The following is a 15,532-nucleotide window of genomic DNA, read 5'->3' on the forward strand; positions in this document are numbered from 1 at the left end:
TGCAGTAATGATCAAATCTAGTCACTCTTGTTCCTGAGTCAGTCTGGAATGCAAGGTTTTTATCTTAACGGTTCAGATTCTCCAGCAATCCTGGCAAAACACATGCAGGTTTGTTGCTTATCTCTTCTAGTGACCTGTAAAGTCTGTAAATTAAGATGTGCTAAAGCATCACATGTTACTAATTGATGTTTTGCTAATATATTTAGAACATCTTATTAGTACCACATAATTTTTAGTGTTTTCAAAAAGAAATGTCTTTGAGAATTTGGTCAAAGGTGAATTTAATAATTGAATGACTAAATAAAAAAGTGGACAAACTGTTTTCAGAATTAGTAACAATTTCCAATTCCGTTTACTCTGTTCATTAACTTTGTTTGCAGTCTTTTGTTAGTCACATTTGATTTTGTGTTTTTGAAATACTTTTGATCATAATTCAGACTTTCAGCATTAATCACCTGTCTTAGGTGGCCTGTTTACAAAAGGGATTTTTAGGTTCTCCATTTGCCCTTAATATTGAGAATAGAGACAGAGTTTCTGTAGGACTCTGACAACATACGGCTTTACAAAGTTTTTTTAAATATATATATTTATCTTCTTGGCTTTCTTAAATATCATCAGTGTCTTTTCTTGCTTTACGTATTTAGCAACTTAAATGTCATCTTGTCTGAGATCAATACATTTCCAACTTGGAGAGATAGTGAGAAGAGAGACTTCAGATTTTTAAAATGTGGAACAACACATTCTGATGGTGACCGGCTTTTAAGCTATTTTTTCAGTAGACAAAACTACTTAGGTTACCAACGATAAGCTTTTAATATGAATCTAAGATTGTCTCTGTTCTCCCTCTTTCCTGGTTGTTAGTCTTTGGAATTTCTTATGCACTCTTAAAATTATTTCATGTACTGATACATTCACTTTCAATGATAAAACTTGACTGTATGACCAGGTAGGTAGGCTGCTTTTCAGATTCCTGTACTAACTGAATGGGCCCCATTAGCCCAAGTGAGAGCTAAACTTGTCACTCTTCCTTAATGTCTTCCTCAGCTGAGTGCCTATTTACAGTAATCTACTGCTGCTTATAGCAGATGCTATGATTTGTATAAGCTGTCATATCTACTTGGAAGAACAATATTGAAAGGCATTGAGATACGTATTTTCCTCAAAAGCCCATAATCCAACAACTATTTAGAATATCTTATTTAAGAGATAGGTTTATAATACCCAAAGGGAACTTAATATATTCTGAAAGTCCCTGATTGAATGGATTCTGACCTTAACCAGGAATATTAATTACATGCTTATCAGACACTTACTGTGCTATCCCAGGGTTGGCCACTGTTGAGGGGACACCAGATGAATCATATGGTCCCTGCCTTCAAGGATTGTATATTCTAATAGGACAGACAGCCTATCAGCAGACTAGGAGGTAGAAAGTGCTCAGGGATCAGATAAAGTGATCAAGGAAAGTGGAGGATGCAGCAGTAAGATAGAATGTTCTGCACACAGAGATTGAGGGGATCATGTGGTGGGAATTAGTTATGTAAGCCAGGCCTTTGTCTTGGCTTTTGTTCAGTTGGAAGGAGCATAAAACTACTGAAGTAGCTTATGTTTAGAAATAGGGCTTACTGAAGGGGACAAGGCATCTCCTGGAATCCAAATGCACATCCCAAGACTCACTAGAGTTAGAGGGCACAGGCAGGCCCTGTCAGATCCTGTCTCTGCTAGATCCAGTCTTGTCTGTTTCTCATCTTCCCTTGTCTCTCTGGGTATTTCCCTGTTTTCCTTTCCTGGACTAACTGCTTCTTCCAGATGCCTAGTTTGAGTCCACCCATGGTTTTTTGGGGGGTTTTCTTTGTTTTTTTGTTATGTTTTGTTTTTGTTTTTGTTTTTGAGGCAGGGTCTCACTCTGTTGCCCAGACTGGAGTGCAGTGATGTGGTCACGGTTCACTGCAGCCTCGACTTCCTCGCTCAAGCTATCCTCCCACCTCAGCCTCCCGAGTAGCTGGGACTATAGGCGCAAGCCACCATGCACCCATGGGTGTTGACATGCCACCTGTGGCTCAGACTTATCCTCACCTCCAGTCAAATTTCTTCCTTATCTAGCGGCAGCCTTTGTGTGTTCATGAAAACCCTTGAGGGAGAGAATGCTGTGTACAGTTTGGTTTTCTTGGGCTCTCATGAGGTATAGGGACGGCACTGCAGAGTTGAAATACAGTCACTAATGAGTCCTCCTTCAGAGAGCTGAGGGTGGGAGCACCACATAAAAGGAGTTGGGGATCAGCAGCCTCCTGATAGTCTGAAAGCCAAAGATGATGGATGTGGAGCTCCATGGGGAGGCTATAGCATGTCACATTATGTTTCCTGCCCTTGAGGAAAGCTTTTCACCAAGTGGGCAGTACAGATACGTACTTAATAGCGATATGAGGTACACTGATAAATACCAGAAAACATTCCCTAAGAGGGGTTAGCATTATTTCACTGCGAGCAGAGGAGGTTTGTCCATGTAGGGGGACCCTAATGGGCTTAGGCATTTGAAGTGTAGTCTAAGGGATCTTAGGTAAGAGTGTGTTTGGAACACAGTGTATGTATTTATACAGCAAATGTTCTGTGTGGCTATAATTTAGGAGAATTTGTAGGAATTGAGGACAGCTTATTTTTCTACTAGCTGACAGAGGCCTGGGTTTGCTTCTGCTTTAGGTATAAGTATCTCGAGTCCTTCTTTAAAAAGGAAAATCAAGAAAATAGTCAGAATTGGGTTGCACATAAGAAACATTTTAGAAAAGAAGGGGAGTATGAGAGTTGGGATTTGCTAATGTGTGCTGTATTAGCAAATTGTTTGCACTGCTTGTCATATTAGCAATACATGTATGTTTTGAAAAACACATGCAAATTATACAGCTTAAGGAACTGCTATCTTTATTTCCTATGTAAGATTCGAGATGCCACAAAGAAAATATTAAAACACTGAACCAATGCTTATAATTATAGTAGTCCTCCCGTCTCTGTAGAGGATACCTTCCAAGACCCCCAGTGAATTCCGGCAACCTTGGATAGTACGAAACCCAATGTATACTATGTTTTTTCCTATGTGTACATACCTGTGATAAAGTTGAATTCACAAATTAGGCACAGTAAGTGATTCACAACAACTCATAATAAAATAGAGCAATTATGACACTATGCTACCATCACTACTCTTGTGCTTTGGGGCCGTTATTAAGTCAAATAAGAGTTACTTGAACACAAGCACTATGATCAAGTGACCGATGGGCAGGTAGCATGTACAGCATGGTGACGCTGGACAAAGGGATGATTCACTCTCTGGACCGTATGGGTTTGAGATTTCATCACACTTCTCAGAATGGTACACAATTTAAAACTCATTGTTGGCTGGGCATGGTGGCTCATGCCTGTAATCCTAGCAATTTCAGAGGCCAAGACAGGAGGATCTCTTGAGGCCAGGAGTTTGAGACCAGCCTGGGCAACATAGGACAACCCTGTCTCTTTCTTAAAATTAAATATAGGCCGGGCACGATGGCTCATGCCTGTAATCTCAGCACTTTGGGAGGCCGAGACGGGTGGACCACGAGGTCAGGAAATCGAGACCATACTGGCCAACATGGTGAAACCCCATCTCTACTAAAAATACAAAAATTACCCGGCATGGTGGCGTACACCTGTAATCCCAGCTACTCAGGAGGCTGAGGCAGGAGAATCACTTGAACTTGGGAGGCGGAGGTTACAGTGAGCCGAGATTGCGCCACTGCACTCCAACCTGGACGACAGAGAGAGAGTCCATCTCAAAAAAATAAATAAATATAAAAGAAAAATAAATCTCGTTTATAGAGCTTTCCATTTAATATTTTTGGGCTGAAACTGTGGAAAGCAAAACCATAGATAAGGGAGGACTACTATAATTATGATAAAAATCAGGAACTTCATGTAGCCATGAGGACATTTGTGTTTCTGATTATTTAAATTTTTATTCTTGACTAAAATGAACTGCATTTATATCTTTAAATATAAATGAACTATAGTTACATCTTTATAAATATAAATGAGCTATATATTTATATTTTTATATAAATGTAAATATTTTTATATCTATGTAAACATAAAAAGGCTTTTTTTCCTCTCTGGATGTTTACTGCAGTTATTTAATAAAAACCTAGGGCTGATACTGGGAATTTTTGTTGAGATTTTAAATTTTAACATGTTTGTTTGGTTTTTTGTTTTGTTTCGTCGTTTGCTTTCTGAGCTGGGAGCTGATTGTGCTTGTGGCAACTGCTTTATCTAAAGGGTCTTGCTCTGCTTCAGAAGAAATTTTGTTACCTTGATTGCTAATGTTCTCCCCCTTAAATAAACCTCAGCTCCGCCTCCCGGGTTCATGCCATTCTCCTGCCTCAGCCTCCCGAGTAGCTGCGACTACAGGCACCTGCTACCACGCCTGGCTAATTTTTTGTATCTTTATAGAGACGGGGTTTCACCGTGTTAGCCAGGATGGTCTCGATCTCCCGACCTTGTGATCCGCCCGCCTCGGCCTCCCAAAGTGCTGGGATTACAGGCTTGAGCCACAGTGCCTGACTTACTGCTTCCATTTTAATAGTACAGTAGGAAAACCATGCATGGGCTTTATGTGTTTTTTTTTTTTTATTTTTTATTTTTTATTTTTTTTTGAGACTGAGTCTCGCTCTGTCACCAGGCTGGAGTGCAGTGGCATGATCTCAGCTCACTGCAGCATCCACCTCCTGGGTTCAAGCAATTCTCCTGCCTCAGCCTCCCGACTAGCTTGGACTTACCAGATGCGCGCCACCACACCCAGCTAATTTTTGTATTTTTAGTAGAGACAGGGTTTCACCATGTTGGCCAGGATGGTCTTTATCTCTTGACCTCATGATCCACCCGCCTTGGCCTCCCAGAGTGCTGAGTTTACAGGTGTGTGCCACTGTGCCCAGCCTGGTTCAAATTTTATAATCTCCACATCCATCTGCGTATTAACAATTGTCATTGTCGGTGTTAGAGAGAAGCTAAAGCACAGAAAATGACACGCATGTCCTAGATTTCATGGCGGGAACTGGAAGTAAATTCTGTTTGGCTGATCACTGTATAAAGTTATAGTACTAGTCTTTAGGGAAAAGCCCCATCTTCATGGATTTTAATTTGTCAATTTGCAATTCTGCCTGCTTGGAAATAGTCAACCTAATCAGTTACTGCCCTGTTGCACCAACTATTACCACAGGAATCTGAAGATGGTATGCAACCAACATGAGAAACAGATCCTTTTCTCCTGGTAATCAATTTGTACCCTACAAACAGTTTGTTGGCTTTAAATTGTATAGAGGGAACCATGATGTGAATGAATATGCCTGCTACTGGGTTTATAGAAAACCCGCGACTCCTGAGGAAATTCTCAGCAGGGTTGTATTTCAGTGAAGTGGCAGCTAGAACCCCTTTAGAAAAATGTAGTAACTCACACTTTACTGCACATAAAGTCGTGTCCCTCAGGGTGGACTCTCAAGTGTCATAGAGTTTATGACTCATAAGTGCTGCAGCTTTGTGATCTAATAAACAAGTAAAGATGGTGGGAGAATTATATTCCTGTACAAAAAGCCACTTCACCTTTCATTATATAGAAAAAAAACCATGGGAATATTAAATGTTCAGTGGCATTTTTCAGTTGAGCATTTTCTGTGATCTAAAGTGCCTGCATTGAGATATTAAGATACTTAACAAAGTAAAATAAAGAGAAGTCATAATAGCTGGATCCCTCTGGAGCTAGGCTACTGTGGCAGTGGCTTCAAGAATAACTCTCTCAACACCCACCCCAGGATTCTGATTTAGAGATTTTTTTGTGTGTTCTCATAGCATATAACTCTACCACTGAATTTGTCCCCTGCTACACTGATTGATACCTTATTTTTAAATTTTGTTTTTAAAGTAGATGGGTTTTTTTAGAGCAGTTTTAGGTTCACAGAAAAATTGAGAAGAAGGTAAAAGGCTTCCCATAGACTTGCTACCTTCACACATGCTTAGCCTCTCCTATTATCAACATCCCCCCCAGAGTGGTACATTTGTTACAATCGATGAACCAACATTGATACATCATTAGCACCCAAAGGCCATAGTTCCCCTGAGGGTTCAGTCTTGGTGGTATACATTTTTTGGGTTTGGACAAATGTATAATGATATATGTCTATCATTGTGGTATCATACAGAGTAGTTTCACTGCCCTAAAAATCCTCTGCGCTCTATCTGTTCATCCTCCCCCTGCCCCCAACTGCCCAAACCCCTGGCAACCACTGATCTTTTTAATCTCCGGAGTTCTGCCTTTTCCAGAATGTCACAGAGTGGGAAGAATGTCATATAGTATGGAGCCTTTTCAGATGGGCTTCTTTCACTTAGCAATATTAGTGAAGTTCCTCTGTGTCTTTTCATGGGTTCATAGGCCATTTCCTTTCAGTGCTGAATAACATTCTATTGTCTAGGTGTGTACCCCATCATATTATTTATCCATTCACGGTGCCTTATTTTTTAACTGATGTTTTTGGGGTCTGGGACTAAGGTAAGGTAAACAAGGCACTCAGGAATTGAGATTAAGAATTTTTAATGTGATATTTTTAAAAATCAAAATTACTGCAAAAAAACTCTATGATGAACAAAGTATCAACTTTTTAAACAAAGATTGAGTCACGCTGAGCCCTCTGAATGTCATGGACAATCATAAGGAAAATTCCGTGTATCGTCTAACTCTCTGTGGACATTATCTTGCTCAGAGACCTTGTTCTCCCTCCAAGGAAGGCACTACTTCTCCTGTGGCCTTCTCAGGTCAAAGTTCTTTTCTCAAAATGCCCACAGCGTTGCCCCTACAGGTGGGAATGTCCTCTTTTCCTCTTCATGTTTGTTTCCAAACCACTCTTCCTTTCTCTTCCCTAAAAGCCTCCCCCACCTCAGCTGTGAAGTGCATGCTTTCAGACTAGATCGTTTTGCTCCTCCACCTGTTGGTCATCTCCAGACCTCTTTCTACCTCGTCGACGTTCACCACTCAGACTTTGAAGATTTTAGCTCCTTCCTTGCTGTCATCCAGTGTAGCCACTCATTTGCTGATTCTTAAGTGATCCTAATATTGATCTCAGTGATCCTCCCAATATTCCAGATTGTCAGTTCATGATTCTCATCCCTCCAGTGACCTTGTTTTCATCATTCTCCATCACCTATTGCTTACGATGGTCATATTATACTCCTTGCAATGACCAATAACTGCAACTCCTCCAAAATTTTAATTTCAATTATCTGACTCTGCAAGTCCTACTTATTACCACCTCACTTTCTCCAGTCCTGTACGCCACACATTCTTTAGCCCCTGGAGTGTGATCAGTGAACTCAGACTCCATGGGTCCTACCACCTTTTACTTGTGTCTGATTCCCCTCATATTCTCACTTTTGCCACTTCAGATTGCATGGCCCAGCATTCTAATCATTCCCTTGCTTATCTCTCTATTCATTGTCATTTATCTGGCAAAACGGCCGCCCTGGTGAAATGCAAGATTGATGCAAGGGAATGCACATTGTAAAAATAGATGTTTGTGTTTATGTTTTTCTTTCAAATCTCATTAATAAATAGAAGTGGTTTGATATTTCACAAATGTGTTTTAATTGATCGAGTTTCACATTTCATTCTAAGTGCTCAGTAAACACCATGATTTATTCACAACAGTAATCAAAGCAAGGCACTGTAGTTAGTTATAGGAGCAAAGAGAATTCATGAGTTTTTTTTATCTAAATGACACCCTTGATAAATTTTTGATAAATTATTTTCATGTAAGTTACTTGGAATAAGAGGAGGATTTTTATATAGAAAGCTTTCTATGTGTCATATCCTGTAAAATATTTGTCTGATTAGTGAGATCTAGGGGGAGGTTGAATTTAAGTAAAGATAATATCCCCAGCCATATCTACTGTAACATTTATTTAGAACATTACAGACTATTATCCCACACCAATTTATTTCACACCAAAAATCACCCCATGCTTGTAAGAATCCTCCTTTCCCCCTCTTGTTTCTATTTGAGCTCCCCTGGGAAAATATTTTCAGTCTAAATGAGTGCAATAAATTAAAAGTTGCATTGGTAAATATTTTGAATGGAATGGCTAGATGTTTGTTATTTGCATCTTTTTCTTTCTACTGGATTTTTTTTTAGCTTGGTCAGAAGTAGAGCGGGCTTGACTATTAGGGAATAGCAGTACAAGTTGAGTATCCTAAATTTAAAAATCCAGAGTCTGAAATGCTCAAAAATCCAAAACTTTTTGAGTGCCAACATGATGCTTAAAGGAAATGCTCATTGGAGTATTTTGGATTTTGGACTTTTCAGATTTGAGATGCTCAACCAGTAAGTATGTAATAGTGCAGATGTTCCAAAATCGGAAAAAGTCAGAGACCTTGAAAGCACTTCTGGTCCCAAGCATTTTGGATAAGGGACACTCCACCTGTATCTTACAGTGGAGACTCATTAGATGCTTGTACATGCCAGCCCCTGCCTCAAATAACAATTGATTCTTTTTGTGTGCTCTCCCAGGTCTACCCTGAACTGCAGATCACCAATGTGGTAGAAGCCAACCAACCAGTGACCATCCAGAACTGGTGCAAGCGGGGCCGCAAGCAGTGCAAGACCCATCCCCACTTTGTGATTCCCTACCGCTGCTTAGGTGAGCCGGCCGGCCGTGGAGCTGGTGTTGACTGGGGGCCTGGTCTTCAGGGAAGAAAAAGAGGATGCTCCTGTTAGCTCATATTCACAGACTTGTTCTTCAGCACGTCGCCACTCTGTGTTGTACTGTGTTTTGGACTCTTGCAGTTCCATTCTGTGCGCTGACACTCCAGGAGCACTATTTTTGAGTTCTCTGCCTCAGAATGAATTTACCCAGGGTGTTTATTGAAATTACAAATTCCTGAGCCAGTCCCAGGACTCCTGAATGAAAAATGCCTATAGTAGTGGATCCGGGAATTCTTATTTTACCGTATCCCATAGATGATTCTCATGAACTGGGGCCTTGTGTGTTTCTTCACATAGACTTTCTAGAAGAAAGAATCTAATGTGAAGCTGAAGCATTTTGCTAATTTCTAAAAAAGAAAAAAAAAAGCTTTTTTACAATAACTACTCCTCTTATTTGGTGATAGTAGAGGAATTGGAATTGGGAAGGCTTTTTTTCTGCTTACATCAAACTGGAGGAAACACTTTGATCACTAATGTTTAATGTTTGTTTTGTCCCAAACCTCAAATTTACTTCAACCTTTTACTTTAAAAAATTGAGTAGTTTTATGTGGTATAGTGCTCTTTTATTCTGGAAACGGTCATTCTCCATTTTTAATCTAACTTGGTTATTAGTCTGTTCCTAGTTGTTGTTTTTGTGTGACCAGTCATTGCAGAAATCAAGTTCTTTGCTCTGATATCTTACATCTAGATGTTTTCCACAAGTGTATTCATCAGTAGGCAGGTTGTAAATAAGGATATAGAGATTGTGGAGATTGTGGACAAATATTGATGTGCATTCTGATGACTTCTTATAAAGGTTAAAAGGAATATTTCAAAGAAAATCCAACAGCAAACCTAGAAAGTAAGGATAATTACTGAAGATTCTGGAAATCTTTGTAATATGTGGTCAAAAATGAATGTCATAAGAGCATATTGATTGCTGTTAATTCATGTGCATAATTTGAGACATAAAATGAAAACACTGGGCGTTAGAATGAAGATTTCACCCGGTGAATTTACTTACAATGTAATTTATTCACAATGTGATTGATGGAGAGACTGTAGAGAACTAGATTCTTAAACATTTGATAATTCAAGAGTTTCCTTAAAAAACAAAAACAAACAAAAAACCTCCAAGTGAATGAACAGTACAAGTAATAAAAATATAAAAAATGTCCTCAGATCTCAATATCAAGTCAGAAGATTTTATAATGTTATAATTACACAGAGACTGTCCAAATATTTGTATTTGTTGTGATACACTGTATTATGTACCATTTAGGGAAACAACAGTCTAAGAAATGTGGTTTTAAATAATCTCATCTAACAAATGCCTATTTGATAGTAAAGTTAATGACCTGTCCTCACCTTATGTTTTTAACCATTATGGAAAGAGAACCACTTGAAAATGTATCATTCCAGTAACAAATAATTACAGAGCTGTGATGCATAGGCTGGAGATTGGCAAGGAGAAATGGAGAGAAGCCCATAAAATAATTCTTTCTCTGGGAAGGAGTTTGTTCCTGCCAAGGCTTTGCCATCAGCCATTATCAGATTTCTCTTTCATCCTCTGAACAGATTCTGGACTCCTTTGATGTAGAGGTACATAATTCAAGAAGATGGGTCACTTGCGACATGTTAAGCAAATTTCCCGGTTCTGGTGTAGTGTCTGATGTGAAATGAGCATGTTGACACTAACTGTTCTTGACTACTATGGGACTAGATAATCATTAGCTATTTCCTGTAGGTACTTGGCCTGTTTGAATCATTTTACCGTATTTTCTCATTTTATGAATCACTGGTCCTTTTCCATTGGACCTGAAATTAGACCCTAATATGACAAGTAGAGCATATGTTGTCTCTTACTTTGTTGTTAACCTTAGATTAGAATTAAGGAATACAGGCACTGCTTTTTTCTTAGGTAGTGGCAAATTTTCCAAAGGTCTCAAATCCAGAGTTTTATGCAGAGTTTATAAAATAAGCTGGTAGAGTAGGCAGACTATGCCTTGTCTTTCCGGAAAAAGAATTGAAAAACAGGCTTTTCAATAGGGGTAACATAGGTAACATAGGTACATAGGTATAACTCATGTACGTTTTACTTGTGCTTAATAGACAGGCGATGTTGGTTCTTAGTCTCTCTTCACAGGCTATACAACTACCAAGATCCAGAGAGGTTGGATCTCTTGCTATAACTCACAGCAAATAAATGGGAGAGTCAGTACTGCAGTCAGCACTACAGTCCAAGATCTCTTGATTATTGGTCCAGTATTTTTTACAGTATAAACAAAAATTTGTTTTAAAGCAAATATTCACTATGAATTAGAGACAATAAATAACACTACAAAAGAAACTCACAGCTATCGTTGTGTTGATAAAGGAGACAAGCATGACCTAGTACAGGATAAATCTCCATGTGATATGTTTTCTACTTTATAGTAGTAGTAGGTAACATTCTTACATATTATTGCTGCTTAACAAAGAATTACTGTTCAGCATTAACATAAGTATGCTCTAAAATCTCTGGACTGTATCCAAATACATGTTTTAGACAAAAGAGCTTTTTTTTGTTTTATTGTATTTTTTTTTTTTTTTACTGACCTAGCAAACAAAATAAGATTGTCTTAAACATTAAGTATATTAAAATTCAAAACAAAGCTTGAAGAGAGAAAAATGCTTGTTATGTCTTGCACGCAACCTTCCTAACTTCTTTATCAGATGAAGGATCCAGTGTGGCACTGGATTATTTTTCTGTAATGTTTTGCTTGGACATATGTGCTCTACATTTTTTGTCTGCATGGGGAAAGTATGTCAGGTTGCTGTTGCCATTTTCTTCCCACAGAGTGGCTAATTTCCCTTGAGAATAAGTTGACTTTCTCAAAAATCTCACCCTTTGCTTTTGGTAGTACCTCTGCAACCAGAGGGTAAGATTCATCTTAATCATGTGAACATTTTATTAATTATCTCGTGTGATTCAAGCACATCATTACTGTTACTCAAGGAGAATATTTTCTTTGCAAAGCTTTCAACCCTTTCCATTTGAATGACTTCTGTTCGTGGCATAATAGATCCACTGTTGAAATTGGCACTTTCCTGTGCTTGTCTCTCACCAGCAAAGGCAAGGAACATTGCGTAAAATAAATTACTGTTGAATTATTGGGGCAAAGTCAGGTTAATAGCATAATACAAAAGAAGAATTACAAGTTACAGAATTTTACCTTAAATGTCATTCTGTTTCATTTTGTAATTAAGACTTTGCAGATATGTAAGTAGTAATGACCAGAAATCTAATCAGATATGGTCAAATGAGAAAGATATTCAGTTCATGTTAATTTTGAATTTTATTGTTTTAATACAATTTTAGGAAAAGCATGCCTTGTTTTCTAGGTTTCTTGGCTGCCTTTTATCAGTTATCTACAGCTATCTTCTTTCACATGGAAAGGATGTATTTGAATACTCTGACATACCAACGTAGTTCTTTGAATTTATGTAAACAACAATTTTCTTGAGACACATCAATACAACGCAATAGTTAGAAATGTCACATGAGAGTTCACCAAACTTTAAAAATGGAGGTGAGGACAGAAAAACATTTTTATTGTAGACTTTAAGGATCTTGTAAATCCCTGCATGTAATCCAGTGTGTTAGAGAATTGGTGCCCATGGGGCCTCCTGTCCCCACCGACCTGCTCTGTGTAAATCCTACTAATTCTGAAGTCATGGGAGATGCATGTGCGGGGGCTATACATGCACTGTGATGAGAATGATACTTCATCATTCTCATTATTTAATGAGCCCAGCCTCTGCACACAAGAAGGATGCAAATTCTTGAATGTTTTTGATTGTTTACATCATGGTCTCATAAGGAATGACCAGAATTGCTGGGTATTTCTTCATCAGGGAAGGCTAATCAGCCATCCTTGGAGAGACATCAGACTCCTTTATATGTGGCCTTCCCATGGGACCTGTGAATGGTCCATGTTAATCATGCTTCAAAACCAGTATATGCAGCCTGATTCTCAACTAAGTAAAAGAAAACATGTCAAGAAAAGAAATCTTACCAGTGTTTATCTCCAAACCGTGGGATTACAGGTGATTTTGATTTTATTTAAGCCCTTTTCTATGAATTTGTATAATAAATGAGTAGCTTTTATCATCAGCAAAAGACAGACTATGAAATCAGTACATATAATTTTGTATCTATATGTAGTACCATCGAATGGTAATAGAGAAAAGTAGAAAGACTTGAAAGTCGACACAGAATGATCATTAATTTGTTTTATCTCTTGGTAGTTGTACTTTATGAGCTTTATACATACAGTATAGGAAAATACACTTTAGTTTTAAAAACACCATGCTGCCAAATTAAAAGAAAATATGTTCATTCATACAATCTTCAACAATATTTAAGCAGCGTTAATCATCACTAATTCTTCAGGAAGATTCGTGATCTTCCTTAAATTTTTTTCCCTCCAAAATTGCATATGGCAGCCACTTAGGCCAGAAGGAAGAATGGGAAGAGCTTACATTTATCTCATAGATTCCTTCTGGGTGAGGAAGACTTAGAAAGTGAAGCCCTCTTCCATTTGATTAAGCAAGAACACTTATAAAAATGGTGTCCTTCCAGATAGGTCATCCTCTGTGACTCACTGCCGCACTTCCTTGGCCCTGTCCCAAGTTCCACAGTGGCCTCAATTGCATTGGCTCCTGCTTGATTTGCTTTCTAAAACTCAGGACAGGGGATGAGTTGAGAAGACTGACTTTTTAGAGTCACATTTTGAAAAGAAAGAAGCGTAGTGGTGTTTCTTGGCTCCATTTCCAATTTTGTTGCTTTTTGTTTTAATTATTGTACCTGGTATCGTGTCCTCTTTCTGGGACTTTTAACAACTAATGTTTTGATTGATAAGAGCTGTAATAGTATGGGTGATTTATACTTCATTACATCTTCAGTTTTGTCTTCTTTACTGGAGTTGTATTCAGGTGTCATTAAGTAATAGGAGGCACTGAAAAGAAACAATAACTTTTGAAAAACTGCTGTTATGGCTTATGAGTGGGCTTTGCTGATATTTTCTTGAAGCACAGAATTTATCTATCTGTGTAGGTCCTAGATGACAGGTGAGAAAAAGAAACCCAGCTTATTTGGCATGATATTGTCCCAAGGCTTGTTAGTAATTGCTTTGAAAAATGAATAGCAAGGCTAATGCACATCTCATTTGTAGTACGTGCTATGAACTGCAAATATGTGCTCAAAAGAAATTTCTCTGATTACAAAAGTAATATATATTCAGTGTACAAAGTTGTGAAAATGTAACCACTAGCTAAAAATAATCAAAACCATTTGGCTTCCTTACAGTCTACATTCTTTTCATATATGTTTTGCTTTTGTTTTTAGTGTTATATAATTGTTTCCTGTTTTGTGACTTGCTTTTTTCACCTAACATTTTTAGAATACCCTATGTGTGAAATTAAATATTCTCGGAGAGCATAATTTTTAATGTAGCATCACACCAGACACTGTAATGTGTTTACTCTTTATTTATGGTTATTTAGGTGGTTTTCTTTATTTTGTGGTGGTGTAGTAGTTGTTATAAGTGATGCTGTGATAAACATCCTGGTAGATAAATTTGTGTTTAGTTGATCTTTATGTAACAGTTATTGGCAGAATGCCTTGCAAATCTAATAGTTGGTGTAATAAAATATATGTGTCACATAATTGTATATGAAAATATGGAGGAAAATTTTAATACTGATTTATGATCCTGAGTTTAACATAAGCATAGATACCCCTACATTTAGCTATGTTTTTTTTATTGATAGAGTAAAAGCACGTGTAATTTCTACTTAAAACCATTTAAAATAATTACTATTTAAATCTATTTAAACAATTTTAAATATTCCTTTTCCAAATTTCCACCTTAGGAAACAGTTAATTGAATATTCTCAGAGAAATAAGTCCTACAAAATTGACAAATAAAAGGTCAAACTTATGTATTCATTGTGTATGTTTTATTGATCACCCACAAACAGTGTGAGTCCCTAGAGGTGGCTGAAATGTGGGCCTTCCTCTTACAAAGTAAATAGTGGGCATGAAGGGGGATGGAATTTCAGCTCAGGAATTTAAGGCAGACTTGACAGGAAGTAGCATTGTGAGCCAAGATCTCAAGGATAAGATTTCAAGGCAAGAAAGGAGATGTATTTTAGGTATTCAGACAGAGGGTCAACAAAGTCTTTAAGGTAGGAACTGAAAGGATATGTGTAGAAGAACATGGTTCACACTTTTCAGAAAGAGGAGGTAATTGGTCATGATAAGAGTAGTAGTTTTTAAAAATCATTACTATTTTAATTCATTTATAATAAATACTATTATGTTATAATTTTAAAGTTTATATCCAAATAATTGTTTTCAAGATGGTAATGAATGTATACGGTTTTTATGTATACACATATTACTTTTTGCTTTTTGGTAACTAAGTTTATAACTTTTGAGGGCAGAAAATATTTTTGTTTTTCACTTACAAAGAAATTATTATTTTAACAAGAGTTTTTGACAGCAGTGCTTTATGCCAAAGGAAAATAAAGCAACATTTAAGATATCAAAGAAAGCAAATGCAAAACAAAGATTATTTATTTATTTATTTATTTATTTGTTTTTGAGACGGAGTTTCACTCTTGTTGCCAAGGCTGGAGTGCAGTGGCGTGATCTCGGTTCACTGCAACCTCCACCTCTTGGGTTCAAGCTATTCTCCTGCCTCAGCCTCCTGAGTAGCTGGGATTACAGGCACCCGCCA

The 15,532-nt window shown here is 37.7% G+C and overlaps 1 protein-coding gene across 6 annotated transcripts in view; it reads left to right on the top strand.

The window, feature by feature from the left end:
* APP (amyloid beta precursor protein) overlaps window positions 1–15,532 on the top strand; it is a 283,764-nt gene that overhangs the window by 73,297 nt on the left and 194,935 nt on the right. For all 6 annotated transcript variants that reach the window (XM_007966044.3, XM_007966048.3, XM_007966059.3 and 3 more), the window contains exon 3: window positions 8,574–8,703. In XM_007966044.3, the coding sequence (XP_007964235.2) occupies window positions 8,574–8,703 (130 nt within the window). The remainder of the gene's footprint in view (window positions 1–8,573; window positions 8,704–15,532) is intronic.

This window comes from Chlorocebus sabaeus, chromosome 2 (genome assembly GCF_047675955.1).
Source record: "Chlorocebus sabaeus isolate Y175 chromosome 2, mChlSab1.0.hap1, whole genome shotgun sequence".
Lineage (NCBI taxonomy): Eukaryota > Metazoa > Chordata > Mammalia > Primates > Cercopithecidae > Chlorocebus > Chlorocebus sabaeus.